At 43.5% G+C, this 24,296-nt stretch overlaps 2 protein-coding genes across 11 annotated transcripts in view; one reads left to right on the top strand and one right to left on the bottom strand.

Moving 5' to 3' along the window:
• Window positions 1-640: 640 nt before the first annotated feature.
• Window positions 641-19,522, top strand: SERINC1 (serine incorporator 1). Its single transcript, XM_061990616.1, has 10 exons — window positions 641-786; window positions 7,532-7,693; window positions 9,049-9,242; window positions 13,064-13,143; window positions 13,331-13,468; window positions 14,414-14,583; window positions 14,709-14,799; window positions 15,953-16,094; window positions 16,205-16,435; window positions 17,924-19,522. Exons 1-10 carry the CDS (start codon window positions 748-750, stop codon window positions 18,060-18,062), a joined length of 1,386 nt encoding a protein of 461 aa, XP_061846600.1. The 5' UTR covers window positions 641-747; the 3' UTR covers window positions 18,063-19,522.
• Window positions 19,523-20,525: 1,003 nt separating this feature from the next.
• Window positions 20,526-24,296, bottom strand: part of HSF2 (heat shock transcription factor 2) — a 55,430-nt gene continuing 51,659 nt past the window's right edge. For 8 of the 10 annotated variants that reach the window (XM_061990605.1, XM_061990603.1, XM_061990607.1 and 5 more), the window contains 3 exons: window positions 23,195-23,248; window positions 22,490-22,574; window positions 20,526-21,466 (listed from right to left, as the gene is read on the bottom strand). In XM_061990605.1, coding sequence (XP_061846589.1) covers window positions 21,192-21,466; window positions 22,490-22,574; window positions 23,195-23,248 — 414 coding nt within the window. In that variant the 3' untranslated portion in view covers window positions 20,526-21,191. The remainder of the gene's footprint in view (window positions 21,467-22,489; window positions 22,575-23,194; window positions 23,249-24,296) is intronic. The other 2 variants (XM_061990608.1, XM_061990612.1) reach the window with 1 other exon arrangement.

Raw genomic sequence — 24,296 nt, 5'->3', positions numbered from 1 at the left:
AGGTGGGTTTTGAAAACCTCCAAAGGAGACTACACAACCTCTCTGCACAGCCTATGCCAGGGCTCCCTAACAGAAGTTTGTTCTTGTGTTTAAGTGGAACTTTCTGTGTTCCAGTTTATGTCCGTTACCCCTAATCATGTCAATGGGCACTACAGAAAATAAGTGACATCTCATCCTCCTAACATCCACCCTTTAGGTACTTTTAAGCATTGATGAGGTCCCCCCTCAGTCTTCTCCAGACTGAACAGCCCCGGTTCCCACAGCCTTTTCTCATAAGGAAGATGCTCCAGTGCCCTGATCATCTTGGTAGCCCTGTGCTGGACTGTCTCCAGCAGTATCCTCTCTTGAGCTGGGGAGCCCAGAATATATCACCTAAACAAAGAGGAATAGCACGTAACTTCTTCTCTACCCCGGTAACACAGGGAAGCAACCAAAAAGCACTGGCGACGCAGGCAGCTACACCCGGACGGAGGGAGATAAGAAGCCGGCAATCAGATGGGATCCCGTTCGCAGCGAAAGGCTCAGGGAGCTGGGCCTTAGCTTGCTAAAGCTGCGAACTACGGCGAGAGGGCCGCAGAACCGCCTACAACCCCCTCCCGTCCGCCCGCCCGCCTCCCTCCGGAAGCGACGTGGCCGCTGTGTCACTGCAGCCGGAAGCGCCGCTCGGAGCAGTAAACAACCCCGTCGAGAGCCGCGGCCGCCGCGCTTCCATCTTTGAGGAGCCGGAGTCCGAACTCCTGGCGGACCATGGGCGGCGTCCTGGGCCTGTGCTCCATGGCGAGCTGGGTAAGGCGGGGGGCGGACGGTGTGGTGGTCTTCTGCCCCTCCTTGCGTGCCGCAGGCCCGGAGCTGGCGGCTGGTGCTCTGTCCCCCGTCACCCCCCCCCGCCCACCAGGGCCTCGCCCGTCGCCTCCCCGGGCCTTTGTGTGCTGAGGACGGTTGCGTCTGTGGCGCTGCCATCCCGTCTCCCGAAGCAGTGGGCTGCTTCATGCCCCCTTCCCCGCTCCCGCCGAGATCCCCCCTTCTCGGATCCCTGGGGATCCGCCGAAGCCGTTTCACTGGAGCGATGGGGAGCTCCATACTTGCTCAGGCAGGCCGGCCGCCCTGCCGTGCTGCCGCATCCACCATACTGGGCGGGAGGTGTTGCCGTGGCTGCACGAGTTTACTCTCCCCAAGTCCGTAACGGTGTCAAAATCTAACTAAACGCTTTTAAGATCGGTATTTCTTCCGGAAAAAAAAACCCCAAAGCTCGCGTGTTTCACAGATTCCCGAGGATTGTGTTTAATTCCCCTTCCTTACGGCTTTGTCTTGAGCAGCTCCACCCTCTATAGCATCTTTTGTCTTGCCGAGACATCATTTTCTCACTGCACGGTAGTCTGTGGTGATGTGTCACCACCGTGCTGAGCATCGTCAGGTGATTTGTCTTAAGGAGAAACAGTGGTTTGAGAGGGTTTTTAAACTGTCGACAATATGCAGAGAAGTAGGTGGAAATCCTGCATGTCAGTCCTTGCCTCTGGTGAGCCATTGCTCGTTTATTGTCAAGTCATGTCAAGTCTAGTCTCTGTGCAAATAGATACAATCAGGTGGATTGTGAGTCTTGAGACATTTGGCTTAAAATTGTCAGTGGGATTGTGAAAACCGGAATTTTCCGTACAAAAGTATTGTACCACACTTCTTTGGATTAAATGAAATTACACGTATTTAAACAGTTCATGCATATAACTTAGTGGCCTAACAAAAATCTCATGTTGATTCAAGCTGCTGGTTTTTGTTGCTGTCAAAATATATGGGCTCTATTCCCTTATTAGAGTGGGTTATTTAGAGACATGATACTTAACTCTGTAATATCCTGTATAAATTCTGTGAAATGATCCTAGAATTGGTAAATTTTCATAAGCTGAGCTTGCAGGCTCATATGTATGTAAACAAGAGACTAGAATGCTGATAGTATTCTGTTAATGAAGTACTGTAAGTGTTCATTTTGCTTTAATTAAAGTTTTAAACACTACTTAAAGGGTTAGCCGTTTAGGCTTTAATTACGAGATGAATATAGTTAACGTAAACATTTTTAATGATTGGGAAATACTAAGCAATGGCCAAACTGTTGGTTTTTATTCAAATGCTTGAATTAATATGTACTGCATTTCCAAGTGTATAGGCAGCCTTTCTGATAACTCGAGCATATTTGTAGTGCATAAAGAATCCCTGTATGCTTGCACATGGTTTTCAGTGCTTGTTTCTGTTCAGAGAAATTCATCTAATGGTCTTTTAGATAAAATTATTTCTGTGAGCTTGTAAACTTCATGAAGTCAGATGAACTGTGGGTAACTAACCTCCATACCGTCCTTTAAAATATGGGGGGTTTTGTGTTTGTGTATACTTTTTTGTTGTATTGATTGGTTTATTTGTGTTTTTTTCCCTCTGATGGCTTTGAAGTATTGATTTTCTTTCCACATTTTAAACCACTATTTAGCTCTTCAGGCCTGTATGATAGTTCTTATAAGAGGAATCAGTCTATGAGGATCTCTAAGGATACTTCAGTATATACACCATTTGTATCCCTGAAAGAGAAACAAACTGTGAGGGTGAAGTGCCAGGAGAACCAGATGTAGCAGAGGTTGTGCTAGTGTAGACTGTGCCCCAGCCAGGAAGGCTGCTCCACTTTTGTGTGGGAGGATGCTGCTGCTGGCATGGCGTTGCTTCAGCTGTGTAACTGCTCTGAAAGGCCCTGTGTTGTGGAGCTGCTCTGGGCAACCAACCTCGGCATCTAGCCTTCTTACTTTTATTTCTTCTGGATTTTTTGTGTTTTTGTGTAGTGTTACTGATGGTTATAGTTCTGCCCTGCAATGTGCTGATCAGGCAGTGTTTTAGCTCAGCGTTCTTAAAAGCAAAGATGAGCCTGTTAGAGATGGCGGTGGAGTGGGAGAAGGCCTTAAGGCACTGTCATCTCACCAAAAGTGCTCTGATTCTGGTGACCTAGATTGGGCAGACAGTGCCACATTTAACTCTGCTGGGTCTTGCCTCTGTTGCAGAGTTCTCTGAAATAGCTCAACCAGCTGCTGCTGTTTTGCTCACTTGAATATGTTCTTTCAAGTCAAAGATCTCGATTGAATTGGTTTCTTTGAGTAGATGAGTTCGGATGATGTACTTAAAACCTGACTAGGCCCAGTGAGATGGGCTTAGTATGTTTGCAAATACTTAATTCACTGTATAATCATTTCATTATTACCCTAGTAAGAAGATTATGTTTGATGTTAAATGTGTTCTGTGCATATCAAGGGCAGCAACACTTGACTTTCAGTGATTTTTTTTGTGGCATTTTCACTCTCCTTCTCTCTCCTGCAATACTCGTTATGCGTACCTCCTGCAACTTCTACTGCACTAGAGAATGAAGTGACTGGTTTAGGAGGCATGAATTAACTTGTCTGCGCAGCTGACTGCTCCAGGATAGATATGTGGTTTATTTTTTCTTATTTTGGCTCAGTGATCACCGCCGAGCTTCTTATTTTTCTCAAAAAAGTGCACGGGTAGAGCTGGTTGTTAGGTGCCAGAGTTACTGGATGGCAACAGATTTATGCAGCTGTGACACAGTAACTGTTGGCAAAGCTTCCCTATGAAAACAAGCTCAAAACTAGTTGCACAGTAACTTTGCATCTATGACTAAACTGAGTTTCACCTGGGAAGTCAAGCTTTTATCTATGTAGTAATATCTGGCTGTTTGCACTGTAGTAATTTTTGTAGGAAGTGTGTTCTGAGTTTAGGAAGAAAGTGGCACAAAGTGCCCTTATCTCCTCTGCTGATAAACTCAGTTCCAAGGGCAGAATGTTGTTTTATTTTTGGAGTCTGTTACTTATTAGAAGTGATTTTGCTAATATTTTATTGCTAGTAGTATACATTTTATTTTGTCTTGCTGACAGAGAGATTTGAACTATGATGTGTTTTGTAATAGAAATGATTGACTTGTATAAACATTATCAATTGTGAATCATAGAATGGTAGGGGTTGGAAGGGACCTTTAGATAGCATCTAGTCCAACCCCCCTGCAGAAGCAGGTTCACCTAGATGAGGTCACGTAGGAACATGTCCAGGCAGGTCTTGAAGACCTCCAAGGAAGGAGACTCCACAACCCCTCTGGGCAGCCTGTGCCAGGGCTCCGTCACACTCAGAGTGAAATAGGTTTTTTTTCTTATGTTTAAGTGGAACTTTTTGTGTTCCAGCGTCATCCCATTACCCCTTGTTCTGTTACTATCTACTATAGAAAAAAGGGATGTCCCAACCTCCTGACACCCACCCTTTAGATATTTATGAATGTTAATAAGATCTCCCCTCAATCTCCTCTTCTCCAGCTAAACAGCCCCAGTTCCTCATATGAAAGAGCCTTTCCTCATATGAAAGATGTTCCAGTCCCCTGATCATCTTGGTGGCCTTGCACTGGACTCTCTGCAGCACTTCCCAGTCCCTTTTGAGCAGAGGAGCCCAGAACTGGACAGAGTAGTCCAGATGAGGCCTCACCTCTAGTTCAGAAATGTAAACATTTGCAGCATGTAAGGTTGAGCTGTTTGGAGGCAAAATGTTTTTAAAGTTGATGTTGGCTCTCAGACACTTTAATGAGATATATTGTCTTGTTTGAGGCATATTTTTTTCACACTGAGGTGGAGATAGTCATCTTTATTTCAGGCACTGTACCTCTGGAAACACATTCATTTCTCTGTGTTTCCCTTGGTGCACTCAGGAGGAGCTGTTTAAATTACTTGGGTGTTTAACAAGCAATTTAACACTGGGATTTGCAAGACAAGTAACTTTTAAGCCAGATTGTCCCTGCACCAGTATTTTTCTGCAGCAGGTGAGCCTAGACTTGTATTCTACTCTGCCAAACTCGAGCCTTTATTCAACAGTATCTTTAATGCAAATAGAATTAGTTCAAGAAGGTAATATTTTTGAACAGAGAATAGGAATATTCTTCACTAGAAAGGTTATTTGTGTGTGTGGAGGAAATAGCATGATACACTAGTACCACAAAATCCTGAGGCATCCTGAGCCAAAATTTGCCATGCGTTTTCTGCTTACTGAGCATGGATCCCCCTAATGCAGTTCCTTGCAGTCATAGAACAGCCTCGAAGGACCATCTGGTCCAGCCTTCCGTGGGAAGGGGAGCCTAGATGAGATGATCTAGCACCCTGTCCAGTCGCATCTGGAAAACCTCCAGCCATGGGGATTCTACCACGTCCTTGGAGAGGTGACAGTCACTGATTGTTCTCACTGTAAAAATATTTCTTTATCGATATTGAGAAGAAACCTTTCCTGGAATCTGGCACATTCGTGCTGCTTGTGTTGTAGTGATGGTGAGTGGAGGAGAAAGGGAAAAAGTGCAGTGTAATACGTTTTACATACCAAAATAGTTACAGTGAGAATCTACCTTATTTTCCCTTTTTTTAGCAAGACAAATTTAATAGTGAATTTTGCTAATTTAAAGGTGATTCTGTGGTACAGTGGAGTGAAAATGCTCATCTCCTCCATCCTTGGAAGGGAACACAAGTGTGGAAGAAAATAAACACGTTAGTTAAAGGACCCAGTGTATGGATACAGTGTGTGGATCTGGTTGAACCTGTAAGACACATAATCTGAGCCTTTTCCTGAGGCTTCTCAGGAGGCTGCTGAGGACCACAAAGATGATTAAGGTAGTGGAGTGTCTCCTTTATAGTGAAAGGCTGAGGGAGCTGGGGCTCTTCAGCTTGGAGAAGACTGAGGGGTGACCTCACTAATGTTTACAAATATGTAAAGAGTGGGTGTCAGGAGAATGGAGTCAGGTTCTTCTCAATGATGTCCAGTGATAGGACAAGGAGAAACAGGTACAAGTTGAAACATAAGAGGTTTCAAAGACATATAAGGAAAACCTTCTTTACTGTGAAGGTGACGGAGCACTAGGATGGGCTGCTGAGATGTATTGTGGAGTCCCCTTCTCTGGGGACATTCAAAACCCACCTGGATGAGTTCGTGTGTGACCTCCCCTAGGTGGCCCTGCTCTGGCAGTGGGGGTGGACTAGATGATCTTTTGAGATCCCTTCCAACCCTTAAGATTCTGTGATTCAGGGAGAGTGTTGCAGCCACCTGGCTGCTCTTCCCTTCAAGCCCTGAGTTCTTCATGGCAGGGACACACTGCTGCCATTTTTGTTTGTCATTTGACTAAACCTTTTAACAACTCTCCCTGACCCATGCCAGTTGTACTGGATGATTGACATGCCCTGGTCATGTGGCTGTGTAAACAGTCATGTCCTTATGTGCCTTTCCTGGGGTGATTCAGGTCTGTGGCTTTTGTCATGTGGCAGAGGATACCTACACATGTACTGAGTGAGAAGCTGAGTTCTGCCATCATTCAGTACCATTGGCAGAGGTTGTGTGGTCTGTTGTAGCTCAGACAGGGCAGCACTCACTTTGTAACTTCACCTTAGCTGAAAAATGTGGCCTCCAAAACTTAGCTGTTAACAGCGTTCTGGAATTTCCCATGGCTTTTGGACAAAATAATTGATTTGTAAATTAAAAAGGAACCAATGCAACACACAAAACCAAAACACAACAAACCCCAAAACATGTTGAGTGTATCTTCCCTCTTTTGGCTTATGTTTGCTTTTGGAACCTTGTTCTTCTTTCGCTTCCTGAATTGTCACTCAGCAAGTGGCAGAAATTTGTGAAGGGGTGAAGTATGTTTCTTGTTTGCCTCCTGGTGAAATAGTACCATTTGCTTCTTTCTTACCATAATTTTCTGTTAAAGAACTAGATACAAGTTAATTTTGTCCTATTATTTCCCTTGTGGTATTACAGCTGTACAGTGTTCCTATCTACTTTTGCTGTTGGTGTTTGGTAGCAATGATAATACATGTACAGTGTGTTTCCTTTGTTCTTGTGGTTTGTAACTTCTGTGTTAGGTAAGTTAACTTTTCCAGCTGACAGAATTAGGTGATATGTAAGCAGCTGATAATTTTGCAAGCTAAGCTTTAGGCTGTTGTACCTATTGTTTGTGCTTCAGTAATGAGTATGGCCTCGATGAGGATTGTGGCCCAATCCTGATTGGCCAGATCAGGCCAATCCTGCCAGATGCTGAAGGTGTACCTAGATGGCAGCCGTGCTCAGTTTGGGTTTGGTTTTTTTTCTGTGGTGTATTTGTTTAATCTCTGCAGCTGTGGGAGGGAGGATGTAGTTGTTAACTAAAAGCAATTCTTCCTTCTCCTGTGGCTGAAATAAAATTCAGGATAACAAATGAGCCGGAATCCGGCCTTTATTTCCTCTGAATGGATAAGTGATTACTTTTGACATAGCACTAATTTCACTGCGCAGTGGTGCGTTGGGAAGCGCTGCCAGGATCGTCGGGGGGCTCTGTATCATGTTACAGTGCCTTAGTCTGCACTAGTGCTGAGATGTACAGGATGAGTCATTTCCCATCATAACTTCTGATGGCCTACGCAGCTTGATGAAGCATTGAAATCTAGCAATGCAAAAGTTTTTAAAGGTGTTTTATGTTCTATCTCTCCGTCAGATACCATGCTTATGTGGAAGTGCCCCGTGCCTGCTCTGCCGATGCTGCCCCAGTGGAAACAACTCCACCATAACTCGTCTGATTTACGCATTCTTTTTACTACTTGGCGTGAGTGTTGCCTGTGTGATGTTGATACCAGGCATGGAAGAGCAACTGAAGAAGGTCAGGTTACTTCTTTGCTAACGAGTTTGGTTGAACAGATGTTGCAGATAATTGTAAATGATGTTGTGAAAGCCTGGGTTTTATCTGGAAATACATAATTGTGCTGACACCTGTGCTTCACAGCCACCAGTAATGTGAGTGTAGGTCAAATAAACAAAGAACTCGTAGTGCAGACACTGCACAGATGAAAAACACTATTCAGAAATAAAGTTGTACCTCTTCTTTAGTAGCTCAGAGAAGAAAAAGTAAGATATGTTGTCTAAATAAGACAATATAATTAATGTGTGTGAAGTTTTAAGTTACTGAGATGCTTGTATTTGTGGCACTTGATTGATTTTGATTGCCATTAATAACATAAAAATGTAACCGCAACCTAAGGAGCTTTCTAGTTTCATTGTGCTCTACTATTTTATTTTAAAGTGCAAATGTATAGCAAAAATATTTTTCATTAATGATAGTAGCATATTTTTCACTGAGGAAATTAGGAAGCCCTTACAGGATTTTACAGTTAATTAGTTACGTGAAGATACGATAGTACATGTAAAATTACAGAGTGACAGAGTGATGGGAGAGCTTACAGATTCACCAAACTTGGGATATGCATGTGCTTTGGTTCAGTTAGTCTTTGTTTCGCTGTCTTCATTTTTTTTCTGTGAGCAGTTTTCTAGTAACTTGTTAGACATGCTTCTGATGTTTCTTCCCCACAAATGATTCGTCTGTAAATGTTTATTTGTGTGGTGCAGTAACCATAAGAGAGCTTCAGTGAGAGCCATGTTAGTCACCTAGGAAAGAAAATGACAGCCTTCTGGAGGATGATTTGGCTTCTAAAGATGTTGCTCATGTCCTGCTAGTGACTCTAAAGGATGTTCTCAGCTGTTTCATATGGAAGTTACTTCTAATTGATGGTGGTGTTACTTTTTGTGGGGAGTCTATTTCTGTTCTAAGGAGATGTAAGCAGTCTGCCTTCTAGTTATGTCAGGAGCCTGACAGTAACTGTCAAGTTTACCAAATCCCAGGTCTTTTATTTATCTCTTGATTCACATCAACAAGTGAAAACTGCATTTCTTTGAGAAGTTCTGAAATTGCTAGTAACAAAAAACATCCCCACCCCACTGTTTAAAAAGTTAGATTTTTTGGTTTTAGAATTTGCGTGTGCAAGATTTTTGTCCTTGAATGTGTTAAACATTCTGGTTGGGCCATAGCTAACAACACAGTCCTTTGGTGTCATATTTCCTAGCAAAGTTAACATTTGCGTAATAGTACAATGTTAACGAATGGAAGGTTCATAAATTGCTAGTAGGTATTTACTCACATGAGGCCTCTTACAGATCACTGAGGTATGTTGTATTTTTCAGATACCTGGATTTTGTGATGGAGGGATGGGAACAAGTATTCCTGGTGTGCACGGCCATGTGAATTGCGATGTGCTGGTTGGTTACAAAGCCGTGTACCGTGTGTGCTTTGGTATGGCCATGTTCTTCCTTCTCTTCTCCTTACTGATGATCAAAGTGAAGAGCAGCAATGACCCAAGAGCAGCAGTGCACAATGGGTAAGATGCAGAAATGGGAACTGAGGTGGGCAGTGTGTGCAGATGAGATACAGCTACTGTGGAAATGACAGGCTGAGCAAATCTACTGTTCCACCAAGGACGTTCATAGTAGCTAGAGGAGGATTGTTGCAGTGGAAGGCATTCAGAGTTATTCGAGTTCTTTGACATGGCAGATTAATTCTGTAAGAGGAAAAGATACACATGGCTGTCACTTTACAGAGCCTGAACTGTGACAAATCTGTCCAGAGGTTTCTCAAGATTAGAGATTCTGCTTTTGTCCAAAGGCAACAAATTCAGAGATGAATAATGGTACCAAGTTTCATTCCACTGAGATATTTTCAAGAAACAGAAAGATTAAAAAGCTTCATCTGTCTTCTAGGAATTATGTTCCTCTTAACTTTGATATAAGGGCTTGCTCTTTTCTTAACAGTTTTATTTTAAAGATTATAACAGTTATATATCTTTATAGATACGTATCTCTTGTTTCTCTGCTACTTTGTCTTCAGTCTCCCCTCTGCATTAAGAAGTTATGTATACAGTTTTCTGACCTTCCCAGTAATTATTTCTTCTGTGTTCCATTATAGTTAGGATTTTTAGATGGAAGATAATAGTGGAATTTCAGCTTGTGGGTTGACACAGGTGTCGGTTTTCATCCAGGCTCAGCCTACGTGTAATGTAGCTTCTTGAATCAAAGAGATGTAAACATTTGTAATAGGGCATGGCACTCAAAAGCATAAAACTGTTTATAGTGCCTAGTCTTGGTGGTCATTGTGATTGCTTAGGCCACTACTTTTTCAAGGTGGTTGTATTTAACAGAAGCTGTGCCATAAAAATGAAGATTTAAGTAATCCTACTTTACATTTCCTGTAATAAGATTAAACATTTCTAGCATAAAATGAAAAAAAAAAAACCCTTCAAATTATTTCTGTAGGGAAACAGAAAATAATTAAGACTGAGCAAAATATTGCTTTATTTATTTCTTTTGTTTGTCTCTGTCTGAAGAAGAGGCTGGGTACAATATTAAGATGCATTGGCAGCAGTATCTCAGTTCAGCCTTTCTTTCTACCCAGCTTTGTTCAGGAAGTATACTTTTTACAATCAAGAAGAAAATGGTTCATGTAAATTCTGTATCAACACTTTGTGGATTTTTTGCCATAAAAGATCCCTTTTACATGATGGGGAATATTTTTACCTAAGACCGTTTCTTAAGTGTTTAGGATCTTCTTTATAACCCTTATCGGGAGTTATGCTCTCTACTACAAATGTTGGTACTATTTAGGCAACCCATAGCAGTTTGCTCTTCTGAACCAATCTAGTGTCAGCAGTAGGATAAAAGGAAAAATGATACCCGTTAACTGCTGCTGGTAAAACATTTAATAATGACACTTCCAACGCTTCTGTAGTAATTGGTTGCTTCAATAGTACACGTTGTAGGTGGCTCTATGAAAACCATGGCTTTTGGTTTTTGAAATTGTATGTATCTCCAGTAATACTTTGCAATATGATTCTTCTGTCAATGATTTGAAATATTCAGAGTATTGGGTTTTCTCCTGTATTTGTTCAAACTTTTTCATGCTTGCCTGCAAGTTAAGCCTAGTAGTGTGGTCCACTGTCAGTGCTCACCTTTTTTGGTTTTGTAACAGCAGTCAGAATGATTTCTTGCCTGTGATGGGTTGCATCTGGCTGGATGCAAGAAGCCCATCAATGCCAGTCTTATCACTTCTCTTCAAAGGGGTGGGGGAGAGAAAATCTAATTAAATGCTTGTGGGCCGAGATGAGGACAGGGAGTTCATTCAGCAATTACTGTCATAAGTGAAACAGATTCAGCTTGGGGAAGTTAGTTTCATTTATTGCCAACCAGAACAGAGAAGGGTTATGAGAAATAAAAACTGAATTTTAAAACACCTTCCCCCACCCCTCCCTTCTTCCCTGGTCTCTACCTTCTCTCCCCTCTCATGAGCACAGAGGGACAGGGAATGGAGGTTGTGGTTAGTTCATCACAGGTGGTTTCTGCCATTCCTTCCTATTCAGGGAGAGGGCTCCTTGCACTCTTTCCCTGCACCAGTGTGGTATCCCTGCACAGTCCTCCACAAACTTCTCCAATGTGGGTCCTTCCCTCAGGCTGCAGTTTTTCATCAACTGTTCCAAGGTGATTCCCCAACGGGGTCACAAGTCCTGACAGCAAACCTGATCCTGTGTGGGCTCCTCTCTGTCCATGGGTTCACAGGTCCTACCAGGAACCTACTCCAGTGTGGGCTTCTCACAAGGACACAGCCTCCTTCAGGCATGCACCCGCTCTGGTGTGGTGTCCTCTGTGTGCTGCAGGTGGCTCTCTGCTCCACCGTGGCCTCCATGGCTGCAGGGGCAGGGCCTGCCTCACCATGGGCTGCATCAAGGGCTGCAGGGAAATTTCTGCTCTGATGTTTGCAGCACCTCTTTCCCTTCCTTATTCACTGACCTTGGTGTCTTCAGAGTTGTTGCTCTCACATTGTCAGTCCTGCTGCAGTTTGCTCCTGCAAACAGTAACTTCTTCCTTCTTAATCAGATCTTCCCACCATTGCTTATGGGCTTGGCTTTGGCCAGCAGCAGCTCTGTCTTGGAGCTGTGTGGCATTGACTCTGTTGGACGCTGGGAAAGTTTCCAGCAGCTTCTCACCCACCCCTGTAGCTCCACTGCTACCAAAACCTGGCCACATGAACCAAATACATTGTCTCATGTTCATAGAAATAGAAAAAAAACTGTATGCAGAGGATTGTTGCAGGCTTGCACAGAATGTATGGCAACTGTAGGTGTTATTTCAGGTGAGTCTAGTTTTTTGCTGTCATGTATGTCAGTATATGGGTAGAGTCTAAATATCCCTTTTAAAAGGCTGGAATTAGAGATTAAATTTATACAAATTGAGAATAGCGTTGATTTAAAACAAATAAAATTCCATACGTGGACTCTAGACTAGCTTTGGTGGGCTATGTTTTACACTCCAAATGACTTGAATTATTTCAGCTTTCAAATTGGATTTAGTCTTTTCTCTATCCCTGTCTCTATAGTCTGTTTTTCCCATATTCTGGACTTCTGTCATCCCATGTAGCTTTTCTCTTGATTCCACTGAGCACCATCACCTGATTGTAACAGCCACAAGGAGAGAGTAAACTTGTTCAAAACATAGAGTAAAAACAGGAAGGGACAGAAAACTTGTAAACCATGTAAGTGTGTGACATTGTGGGGGCATGGTACATACCTTTGTGCTACATTTAGTTCTGAAGCACATGTAGATGGTACCTTGGCCATGGAGCTGCCTGTCATTGTGATCAGAAAAAAGTGAGGTGTGAAGAGTCCAGGCTTTTGTACATCTCGCCCTGTAGGAAATGCATTGCATAGTAGGGAACTCCAGCATAATGTTTCCTGTCATTGTAGGCACCAACCAGATCTTCTACCTTTTTGGTTTTGATAATAAAAACAGGTAGGGATTTTTTTAAGCTCATTTTTCTGATATACAAGCAGTTCAGTAATCTCACTGCTCTAGTTAAAAATCTCCTTAAAAACCAAACCAAAACAACTCACAGTTGTTTTTCACTCTGCCTTCATTTGTAATACGTGAGTGAGATATCTCTGGGAAATGTGTCAAACTCTGTCAGTCTAGCACACTTTGAGCGTATTTTATCTTGGGCAGATAAGATTTTTATCCTACTTCAAAGTAAGTAAGTTAAGAATGACTGAATTAAAACCTGACTCTTCAGGATGTGTGTGTTGCGTACTTCAAAGTTTTTGTGAGTTAGATCCAACTTCAGTAGTTGCCTGACTTATTTGTTTTCATTTCCCTTTAGATTCTGGTTCTTTAAGTTTGCAACAGCACTTGCAATTAGTGTTGGAGCTTTCTTCATACCAGAGGGACCATTTACAACTGGTAAGGGATTATTGCCTTCCACTATATCGTGGTGCAGTTGTAACTGGGTTTAAAACGAAACTAAGTGCATGCTAGTGTCTTACAGTTTTATTTGTAGCTGTGTAACTATACCTGTGTTTAGGGACATTAAGACAGGGTGGTGAATTATTTATGGGTCTGAACTGGTTTTGTTTTATTTCTCTTTTAGTGTGGTTTTATGTAGGTATGGCTGGAGCATTCTGCTTTATTCTTATTCAGCTGGTCTTGCTCATTGACTTTGCCCACTCCTGGAATGAGTCTTGGGTTGAAAAAATGGAGGAAGGAAACTCGAGATGCTGGTATGCAGGTAAAGGACTGTACTGCCATCAAGTTTTACATTTCATCGTGCATTATGTGAAGTTACTCACTGACTAGTGCATTTTACCACTGTGCAGAAGGGCTGCTTTGTGCCTAGTATCTCTTTCTCAGATGATGTAGTTCAGTGCTGTTGTCTTGCTGCCCTTTTGATGTCAAGTTAAATCAGGAGGAGGAGGCAGGGAAAGGGGCAGCTGCCCCTGAGTAATAAGATGCGATCCCTGGGAGCAGGGCATCAGTTTATGAGAGCAGACAGCAGCAATTGCAGGTTTTTGGGTTCATTTTTTTGCAGCCACATGTTTTCTTACAGTTTGGCACTGATGAAGAACAAAGTAGCCTGTTGGTGCTTCATGTTGTGTACAAGCATCTCAAGTAATTGTTTTTCCTTTCTGCCAGTTGGTCATTCTTCAGAGGTGTATGCTGAGTGACAGGCCATGCTAGTGAAGCAGAGTACAAGGCATCTCACTGGAGAAACAATGCCTTCATTTTAATAAATGATCACATCTGAAGTGCTTTAAGTGTTTCAAAAGACAGCACAACCTGTCTTCATGCAATGGCCACTTCACTCTGATGTTTTTAATAGGATGGAATTTGGAAATAAGGTTTTGGTCTTTCTTCTATGGGAGAAGTAGTTATTCAGTTTCTTAAGTTTTTAGCCAAAGTGTGTGTAGTGTAACTGTATTCCTTCGTACTTGCTCTTCTCAGTTGCTATTAGAGCAGTTGGAGAATCAAGTATGGCTTCAGACTTCCCATTTATTGTGTTCTGTCTTTTTAGCACCTCAGAGTCTTGGGAAGAATTCACTTCCTTCACATTTCAGTGCCCAGCGCTGCTGTCTAAGTCATTGTATACCAAAACCTGATAACCATGCAATGTTATTTCATCTTTTAATACTCTCTGTTATCAACCAGTTTAACTGTTTTTGTCTCTTTTACACAGCTCTGCTGTCAGCTACAGCTGTCAATTACCTGCTGTCTCTAGTGGCTATTGTGTTGTTTTATGTTTATTACACTCACCCGGAAGGTTGTTCTGAAAACAAGACCTTCATCAGTGTTAATATGCTGCTATGTATCGGAGCTTCTGTAATGTCAATTCTGCCCAGGATTCAGGTAACTGTTCTATTTTGGTTTGGTTTGTTCTTTTTTCTCTATATCATCAGTCCCAGAAACCTAAAATACAGTCATGCCCAAGATCTTTCCATTGCCTAACTTTACTGTTTTGTGGCTTCTTATAGGAATCTCAGCCAAGATCCGGTTTGCTGCAGTCTTCTGTGATCACTATTTACACGATGTATTTGACTTGGTCAGCTATGACCAATGAACCAGGTAGGTGTAATAGCAGTTGGTGGCTTTTAAGGCAATGAGTTCAGCAGGAAGTCATGTCTGCACCTTTTTGCACAGCACTGTCAGAACCGGGTACTATGAAGCATGCGAGTTAGAGGCAGGGCTCGTTAGTTTGTGTTCTCTTCCCCCACTCTATCTTTCTGTGACAATGCTGAAGAAATAGTTCCTCCAAATATAACATTTGTTTTTGTTCCCATGCTCTTGTGTTTATCTTATGGAAGAATTTCTGCCTGTTACTGGCAAGATTGCAGAATTTATAAAGAATTTAGAAATTCTTACACATATTGCAGAAAAATAAGGCTTAAATTTGCAAATTATCACAACTTTTCCGAAGTGTCTGAAAGGCTCATCTCCTTACCAAGCTTCAAGTTTTCTTACCTGTTGACTGAGATGCTATTGATTCTATTGTTCCAAACTGAGGATTTTTTAAAGATTAATGTTTTCAGTGTTTCTTATGTGTGAGAACAGCTGAACATCTCTAACAAAAAAGAATTTTTAATAAATACATTCCAAAATTCTGGTGATTAATCTGCCAAATAGATTTTGGTGGTTCTAATTGGGTCTTTCATCTTAATTTTGGACAATCTTCTGTGCTTCTGTGTAACAGTGTACATATAAGTCATATCTAATTCCTGCAGTAGTTATGGGGAAATGAGATTGCCTGCAGCTTTCAGCTGTTTCATCTCTGTTACCTGTAGACTGGGAACTGTTGGTAATATGAAGCTGACTTTGTAGCATGCTTTTCCAACTCTGAGATGACTCTAGTGCTCCATCTGTAGAGGATGCTTTTGTCAAACTTGTTTCCTAGTGGTGGACTTCCAATAAGCAGAGAATTTTTACTTAACGTTGAGTCTAATTCTAGGAGACAGAACAGTAAAGAAGCCAATGTGTGTATTATATAAGTTTGAACTCCTTTTTTCTGCTCAGAGACATTTTTATGCCACATACTGTCATCTGCCTGCTATAGAGAGGCTCAGTAGACTAAAATTAGATTGAAAGCTTTTTTTACTTCAATACTGTTGGTGTCACAAAGCTCCTTTCCATAGCCACGCGTTCAGTGTGGAAATGTGTTGTTAAGTACTTGCTCTGTTCTTGTTTTGTGTAAGTTCTAATATGACTATTTTTCCCCCCCAAGACAGGCGCTGTAACCCGAGTTTGCTGAGCATCATAGGTTACAACAGCACCACCACTCCGACCCAGGGGCAGGTAGTTCAGTGGTGGGATGCACAAGGAATTGTAGGACTGGTTTTGTTTTTGCTGTGTGTTCTCTATTCAAGGTAAGACAATTTAAAAAAATGATCCTGTTAAGCTGTGTTACTTGTCATTGTCGGACACCAAGTTGTGTTTCTCTGGGTAACTGTGCTGCGGCTTCTCCCCTCAAATGCAGCATCCGCACATCCAACAACAGCCAGGTGAACAAGCTGATGCTGACCAGTGATGAGTCGACGCTGATAGAGGATGGAATGCCCCGGAGCGACGGCTCTCTGGACGATGGGGATGATGTTCACCGAGCCATAGATAACGAGAGGGATGGAGTTACCTACAGCTACTCCTTCTTTCATTTCATGCTTTTCCTGGCATCACTCTATATCATGATGACGCTTACCAACTGGTACAGGTATTTACATTTGATAGTATATAGTGCTCATTGCAAGGGCACAAGATGCTATCTTTTGCTGGATGAGGAGGTACAAGTTGTGTGCTGTAAGTCTGGAAAGGAACTTCTCAAGGGAAATATACTGTTCAGTCTGTATTTAACAAATAGTATTTTAAAATTGGAGTAGCCAGCCTTTTTCACAAGTTACAGTCATATTTTTAGGATAGTTCTCGTGACCCAGTGGACTGCTGGAATATGTCCCGCTGAAGTGAACAGGATAGGCTTAAATTCTGTAACAACTAAACACCAGGGCCATGTCTGGTACAGAGGACTGGAAAAGAAAGAGAATCGGGACATGTTGTATCAACAGGTCAAGGGAGGTAATCCTTCCCCTCTATTCAGCACTGATGATACCACACCTGGAGTGCTGAGTCCAGTCCTGGGCTACCCAGTACAAGAGACATATGTCCATACTGGAGAGAGACCGGCAAAGGGACACACAGATGATGAAGGGACTGAAGCATATCTCATACGAGAAGAGACTGAGAGAGCTGTGGCTGCTCAGACCAGGGAAGAGGGAGGCTCAGTAGGATCTTATCAATGTATATTAATACCCTAAGGGAGGGTGCAAAGAGGACAGAGTATTTTCATTGGTGCCCGATGACAGGACCAGGGACAGTTGGCACAAACTGAAACACAGTGGGTTCCTTCTGAACATCAGCAAACATTTTTTCACTGTGAGGGTGAGCAGGTGCTGACACAGGTTTCCCAGGGAGGTTGTGGAGTCTCCATCCCTGGAGATATTCCAAAGTCACTTGTCTGTAGTTCTGGTTAGCTGGCTGTAGGTGTCCCTGCTTGAGCAGGGAGGTTGACCCAGATGTCCTTTAGAGTTGCCTTCCAACCTCAGCCTTTCTGTGATGGTCTGGTGGAAGGAAATTTAGGTTGCTTGCTCCTTCAAAAAATCCTCACAGTAAAATAATCCTCGGATGTGTGAATTGCCATTATGTAACAGCTTGAACAAATGTAAACTGTGGTCTCTAGTAATTTGATAAAGGACCAGCATCAAAATAGCAACACTAGAAAGGTGTTACCTGCAAACGTAACTCAATAGATAGTCCTGCAGTGTATTTGGTTTGTGGCCTTGCCTGGGTCTATATGATGTCAAGTTAAATATTTGCCTAGGTGTTGTCTTTTGGCAAGGTAAAATGCATCCAGAAATGCTATCTATTTCATGCGTTTTCATAGATTTGCTCAGAGATTCCTTGTAAAACAGGTTCTCTTAATAAATACATTTTGGGCTGCTGCTGTTCTCCACTTTCCTGTGACACCAACTCACAAGTGGTGTTCTTGAATGGGTTGGTGTGAACTGCCTGGAAGAGGAAGGGCAGAGATGTCCTTTGAGGCATGAAGCTGAAGTGAAGAATGAAGTTGATGAGTGGTGTAATTACACAGGTGTGTCACTGAAATGAAACCTACAGATTACCTTTCTTTCTTTCCCTTCTCTCCCAGTCCGGATTCTTCTTACGAGACGATGACCAGCAAGTGGCCATCGGTCTGGGTGAAGATATCTTCCAGCTGGATCGGCATCATGCTGTACGTGTGGACGCTGGTGGCTCCACTCGTTCTTACCAACCGTGACTTTGACTGAGCTGTGCTGCTCCCTGGGGGGTAGGGGGGCTGTGGTGGCTTCAGCCCACCTGTGACACAGCGTTCCTCGTAGCAGTGCAGCTGTAACACGTGTGCGTGTGTCCATGTAGCATACCCTGCTTTATTCTGCATGATTACCCTGAATCATGTCTCTTGTCATTTCACTAAAGGACTTTTTCTAGCTGAGCTCAGTGACAATTGCTATAGTGATGGTTTTCATAGGATTACACCTAGACCTAAGTGCTCCGGGAGCATTAGATTAAGATCAGGACTTTTTGGAAGTAGGATTTTTTTCCCTTCAGTGGCGTTAAATAGCTGTAGGAAAAAAAGGTGCAACTATTAATTAGGGTTCAAAACAGTATTAGATCAGGTTTTGCAAGCAAAGGAGGGGCTGCCTTTGATCCCGGTTGCCTTGATTCCAAAGTCTTGAGAAAGCGCTGTTAGATGCAGAAGCGTCCATGTTGGAGTTCACTGGACATCTTGCTGCATTTGGGAACCAATGGCCTGACCTCTCCCAGTAGGGGGGGTCAGTGGTACCTTATGCACAGGTGTTAAGTAGGGAAACTTGTCCCTACAGCTGCAGAGGAGTTGCAGATGTCCTCCTTGGTGCTGGTGGGTTCCATGTGTCCCTTTGCAGACACCCTGGGGAAAAATGTCCTGCTACTGGATGCTCAGAAGCATGTTTTTGAGGCACCTGTTTACAATGTGCATCTATGTATTATTTTTTCTTTAAAGTAGTTTAAATGGGATAGCTGTGCTGTAATTTATTGCTGTTTGGTGTGCCACTTTCTCTCTTGGCTGAGACTCAATCACTGAGATTGCAAGGAGCTGAGTGGTAAAAACTCTGTAAGCCCTTTAGAGGAATTTTTAGAGTATTGTTTAAAAAAGAAATGGGAAGAAAAAGAGCACTAAAATTGCAGTAACTGAAGGAGGTTTGCATTAACTGACACTTCAAGAGTCATTTCTCAGTGTATCTAGGGCTCTAAATATTTGAAACCTTTTAATGTATCAGGTATTTTGCTTGTTATACATGGCCAGAGATGGAGTTAGGCCTAGAAAGTCTAAATCTAGGCAGGAGGTAAGCAATTAATCTGTCTGATTACCACACTGTATAGTTCTGTGCTGTTAGGAAATCTGAAATGCTTTTGTACTTGCGGCTTTGTGATTCAGTAAGCTGCATTATTTCTGTTACTTGCTACAACATGAGCCTAGAGCAGCCTGACTGGGAGTGACCCTGGAGCCTTCAGCAGATGTCACGCTGATCTGTTACTGTGGCATTTATACTGTGACTTCCTGTGGCTAATTATTCTCTAAGCTTTTATTTTAATTCAGCACCTAAGCACATTTACTGCAGCAGTCTGACATGTCAGTCAGACTTGAGGTGGTAATGGAATGATTAGTAAAGGCTCATAATAATTTGGAATATGTTGTTACCTTATTAATAAATCAATCTGGATGACATCCAAGGACTTTGTCTGCTCCTTACTGCCGCCAGGCATAGGCGGCACAGGGTTTTGTGTCGTGTTGTCACCTTCTGTGCGAGGGAGGTAAGGCAGCCGCCCCCTGGCTCTGGGTGCCATTGCTGTGTCCCCCTGGGGGGGTTGTTTTTAGCAGTTCTTACCCCCCTGCCCTTTGCACCCATCTCTCCAAAACACAAATGTGCTTCACACTTGCAAATGCATCCCTGCCTCAGCCCCTGCTGCTGTGCTCCCCAAAGCTCTGCCAAGGGTGGGTAAAACCCTGAGCACTGGCATTCAACTGCCAGTTCCCCAATCCTGTAACAATAGGTGAATGGATGAGGAAGATGAAGGGCTGCCTGTGCCTTTGGCCTCGGCTCCTTGCACAAGGGCTAGACTGCTCCTTAAAAAACAAAGGAAGTTTTGAATGCAGTGCTGGAGCCGTTTTTCTGTTGTCATGTTAAATTACTAAAATCCTCTTTCTCCCTTCAGTGGTCCATCTCACACACTGGAGCTTCTCCCCTTTCTTCAGCTACAGCTTCAAGGGCAGAGGAAAGAAAACTTGGCTTCCATGAGGGTTTAACTTACTGCTTCTGTTAAAGCAAGGAGCTTAGGGTGAGATGACTGACTTAGCAGTGTGTCAGCTGCACCCACCCTGACCCCCCTCTGGCACTCAGCTGTGCACTGCACCCACAGTGAGGACAGGTCTTGGGTGTAAAGGCAACAATGGAAACACCTTTTCAGTGGGAGTAGAGCTCTTCTCCTGAAGAGAAAATATTCCTCTCTGTAGCACTAAAGGAAAACACCGTTCATTTGCTGCATAAACACCATTTGCTGCATTTGCCACCTAGGGAGGTTTATAAATAAACTGTGATGGTTGGAGATACACCCTTGTTGGAAAAAGTATGAGAGCAGCACTTTTTCCAGAGCCACTCATATGAAAAAATACAGGCTCCTAAATGCACACCGGCTTGGTGCATGGATTAAGAACCAGCTCCTAGTAGTGATTATCACACTTAAGTAACATTTATTTTATTGGAGTAGATGGTCCAAGTTCAGAGTACTCATGCAGTCAAGGGGCCTGGCGGCTGTCAAGGTCTCTTCCCCAACCCTCCCACCCTCCCCCTTTGTGCTGTGTGAGCACTTCCACTGCAGTGAAAGTAAGGCAGAACCATGATTGAGCAAGGTACAGGCACTTTGTTCCCAGTTCAGGCAGGGAAAAAAAAAGCCTACATCAGGTCCTGGTCCCCCGCTACCCCAAAAAAGCCTCATGTTTGTTAAAATATTGTAAAAAATAGAAAAAAACCCAAGATACAGAAAGCCAGTGCTCCCTAACCATACACTACTAGTTTACGTCATCATATGTAAGACCAGAAGTATAAGAAACCATAAAGCTTACTACAAACACGTGTTCAGGTGCCCGGGGTACTTAGCAATATGTATGTGACAGCAGCAGCAGCGCAGGAATAGTCAGACGTGGTGTTACCAACCGTCCCCAGCGGCTCCCTCTAACCATGGTGTTACAGGCGCTTGTAGGAAGTGGCGTAGGAAAGGTGTTTTGGATTCCACGTCAACCTGGTTACAGAAACCAGCGGTTTACAAAAAAAAGCCGTCATATACCAAACGATATTCTAAATAAATAGTTCATGACTATGTACAGTGTGCCCAGGACATCAGTTATCCAAGAAGGGCATGTCCGTATCCATGGGCGCCGGGGCGAGTTCACATAGATAGAAGAGGGTGGCCTCGCTCGCCTCGGCCTCCGTCAGTGGCTCCAGCCGCACCAGCTTGCTCTGGGTGGGCTGAGGGTCCAGGCTGCTCTCCAGCAGCTCGTCCACCTCTGGGGCTCTGTCGGTAGCTGCCGTGCTCCCGCTCTCCACAGCGGAGCCTGCGTTCCCATCGAAGAAGGCGAGGAGTGGGAAGGCCGTGTACTGTATCAGCTGCTTGTCTAAGGGGTAAAAAAGAATTCCCCAAGCATCAGCAGAGCACGTGCAGAAGTAACAAAATCCAGCCCATAAAACTGATTAAAATAATAATTAACAGAAGCCATGGTAGAGATTTGTTTTCACAGAATCTCAAAGGCTGGAAGGGACCTCAAAAGATCACCTAGTCCAACTGCCCTGCCAGAGCAGGACCTCCTAGAGTAGGTCACACAGGAACTCACCCAGGTGCATTTTGAATGTCCCCAGAGAAGGAGACTCCACAACCCACCTGGGCAGCCTGCTCCAGTGCTTCCCCACCCTCACAGTGAAGAAATTCTTCCTGTATTTCTTAAGAACCTCTTATGTTCCAGTTTATACCCGTTGCCCCTTGTCCTATCATTGGATGTCATTGAGAACAGCGTGGCTCCATCCTCCTGACACCCGGCCTTTATATATTTGTAAACATTAATGAGGTCACCCCTCACTCTCCTCTACTCCAAGCTAAAGAGCCCCAGCTCCCTCAGCCTTTCATCATAAAGGAGATGCTCCACTCCCTTTATCACCTTTGTGGCCCTGCACTCAACTCTCTCCAGCAGCTCCCCGTCTTTCTTGAACTGAGCAGCTCAGAACTGGACACAGTATTCCAGATGCAGTCTCATGAGGGCAGAGTAGAGGGGGAGGAGACCCTCTCTCAACCTGCTGCCGACAGCCCTTCTAAAACTCCCCAGGATGCCACTGGTCTCCTTGGCCACAAGGGCACATTGCTGGCTTGTGGTCATCCTGCTGTCCCAGGACTTTTCAAAGAGCAACTAAAGAATTGTATTCGTTCATAACATCGTTTGTTCAGATTTCTCCTGCAAAAAAACCTTAAGTTTCTCTGCACCTGGTGCAGTGCCAAAAACCTAAAAAGCAATCAAGGGCAAGTTTTGTTTCAGTTCCTTGCAAATCGGAATGACACAGAACCAGGTAAGAGAACAAATAACCAAGATGGTTTTTAGAACAATGCTTGTTCAGCTGTTAAATTGTTTCAACAAAACCCAGCAACTGACCTGATTTGGGCTTCGACTCTTGGTTTTCCTGCGAAGATGCTGGAGCAGCATTGTTCTTAGTAGTTTCTATTCCCTTTGCCTCCACCTAGAAATAAAGGAAAACCTTAAAATCGTGCTCAAAGCCTGTTCTGGTGCCACTAGAGCACAGCTGACCAACCGTGAAAAAAAATCCAATTTGCCTTCGTGAAGGGATGCAGCAGCATCCGTGACCCACACTCACACACCTTGGCTGAGAAAACGGGACATGGAAGCACAGGCTCACCCAAGCAAGAACCAAAATGAATGCTCATGGATGGACAAGACAAATTAAAAACACAAGATCTTTGCTCTGCTGCTTTTCTTGTGTTACTTTTCCTGCCAGACAAGACAGATTGAACAGAGCTCTAACAAAGTCTGTTGTGCTGTGTGTGCAAGTGCTAAAACCTTAGAGGATACAAAAGTCAAGAACCTAGTACAAGGTACAGCTATCAGTTTCAAGGTAAGGAGAGTTTTAAAGGACGTTATGGATTACACTTCTCCCTTTTCTGTTTGAAGCCTAACAGACAGGATGAATTCGGCTGCGGGCTTCCTATTCTCAGGGAAGCCGTCAAAGCCAGAGTATGAAAAAAAAAGTACTAATACACCAGTGAGGAAAACAGAAAAGGATGAGTGATGTTTGCATCTCTCGCTACGGTGTGTACATCAAGCGATGGAGTCAAGACTTACTTTGCTATTAGTGATATGATCTGTGGGATTCATCTGCACGGAGCTTGTAAAAAGCTGAATAAGACAAAACACATCAAGTTTTAGGTATCTCAATGTCACCACTGAGAATACAAGAACGCTGTGTCTGCATGTGTGAGAATAATCCCTGTACTTCATGCTTTCACCCTCTATCAGGACTGGAGTTTATTTACTCGCAGTTACCACTTTTGGGAAGCAAAGCCTGGTTAAGAGCACAATGGCTTTGAAGTCCATGGCCCTCAGTCACAAGGGGAACAACTGTACTACATCCAACCTGGTTTGCTGCAGTCCTAAAATACCAACTCCTTCTCATGTTGGTGCACAGAGAACACCCTGTACAGTGAGGAAGAACAGTCCCGGGTAGAGTCACCAGCAGGAGGGAGAGGAGAGCCATGAGGTGAGGAGGCAAAAGAGCAGCCAACAGGCACTCGCTCCTTTGGGGGTTACAGGCTGGGTGGGGAAAGCCTATGCGTACCTCAAGGGGATGTGATTTTAGGTTAAGAACAGCCAATGAATTGAATTGTTGATTACTGCAGATTAGCACTTCCTTGAGGGCTGTATGCCAGCCATATCAAGGCTATTACAGTGAAATCGGTGAGACTAATGAAGAATGCATTCTGATGTAACCGAGCAAGGTTGCAGTGATGACAGAACCAGACAAGCATAGCAGGGATGCAAGCAGAACTGGCTTCAGCATGCAGCAGCCCAACACCACATGCCATCCCACCTGCCCTGCAGGACTGTTATGGCTGATGAAGCCTCAAGTCACAGACTGAATGAACCCAACAAATGTTTTAAAGGGATGGTCCATAGACTATGGGAGTGATAGCTGTGTGTGTAGATCGAGAGATGGGAAAGGTGGTGGGGACTGACTGGAATGCACTGGAAATGTGGGACCTGGCATGATGTAAACAGTATAGAAAAAGGGGTGGATAGTGTCTTGGTTTCAGCTGGGAGAGAGACAATTTTCTTCTTAGTATCTGGTACAAGGCTGTGTTTTGAGTTTAGCATGAGAACCATGTTGGTAACAAGCTGATGTTTTAGTTGTTGCTAAGCAGTGCTTATCCCAAGTCAAGGACTTTTC

The sequence above is a fragment of the Colius striatus genome, chromosome 2 (genome assembly GCF_028858725.1).
Source record: "Colius striatus isolate bColStr4 chromosome 2, bColStr4.1.hap1, whole genome shotgun sequence".
Lineage (NCBI taxonomy): Eukaryota > Metazoa > Chordata > Aves > Coliiformes > Coliidae > Colius > Colius striatus.
Note: the sequence above shows the minus strand (reverse complement) of the source record. Positions and strands in the feature narration are given on the sequence as shown.

Excerpts from the sequence above, each read along its gene's own strand:
- SERINC1 (XM_061990616.1), top strand. The coding sequence starts at position 748 with ATGGGCGGCGTCCTGGGCCTGTGCTCCATGGCGAGCTGG. Across the intron at positions 9,243-13,063 it reads AGAGCAGCAGTGCACAATGG|ATTCTGGTTCTTTAAGTTTG; the intron begins GTAAGATGCAGA and ends ATTTCCCTTTAG. Across the intron at positions 16,436-17,923 it reads ACGCTTACCAACTGGTACAG|TCCGGATTCTTCTTACGAGA; the intron begins GTATTTACATTT and ends CTTCTCTCCCAG.